Source organism: Penaeus monodon, chromosome 19 (assembly GCF_015228065.2).
Source record: "Penaeus monodon isolate SGIC_2016 chromosome 19, NSTDA_Pmon_1, whole genome shotgun sequence".
Taxonomy (NCBI): Eukaryota; Metazoa; Arthropoda; class Malacostraca; order Decapoda; family Penaeidae; genus Penaeus; species Penaeus monodon.
Window position 1 is genome coordinate 14,904,025 of NC_051404.1, and position 253 is coordinate 14,904,277.

Genomic DNA, 253 nt, shown 5'->3' on the forward strand with positions numbered 1-253 from the left:
CTGCCAGCCTCACCTGTCTATGGATATACACACGAGGATGAAGGAGGAGAGATAGTGGCCAAATATCCTGAAGAAGGCAAAAACTCTGCAGAAAGTGTCCCCAGCCATCCACTGAACTGTAGCCGACCAGCCCACTTCTACAGGAATCATGATCGTCGTTACCTGAAGGAAAGAGAAAAGGGAATACTTAAGATGATGGTAATGAGGACGACCGTGGATCTCCTTGGTAATTGGGTCATGACGGTGAGTGAGT

At 48.2% G+C, this 253-nt stretch overlaps 1 protein-coding gene across 1 annotated transcript in view; it reads right to left on the minus strand.

The window, feature by feature from the left end:
* Window positions 1-253, minus strand: part of LOC119585340 (gonadotropin-releasing hormone receptor-like) — a 107,275-nt gene that overhangs the window by 59,216 nt on the left and 47,806 nt on the right. Inside the window, exon 3 of the mRNA XM_037934012.1 lies at window positions 14-162. Within this exon, the coding sequence (XP_037789940.1) occupies window positions 14-162 (149 nt within the window). The remainder of the gene's footprint in view (window positions 1-13; window positions 163-253) is intronic.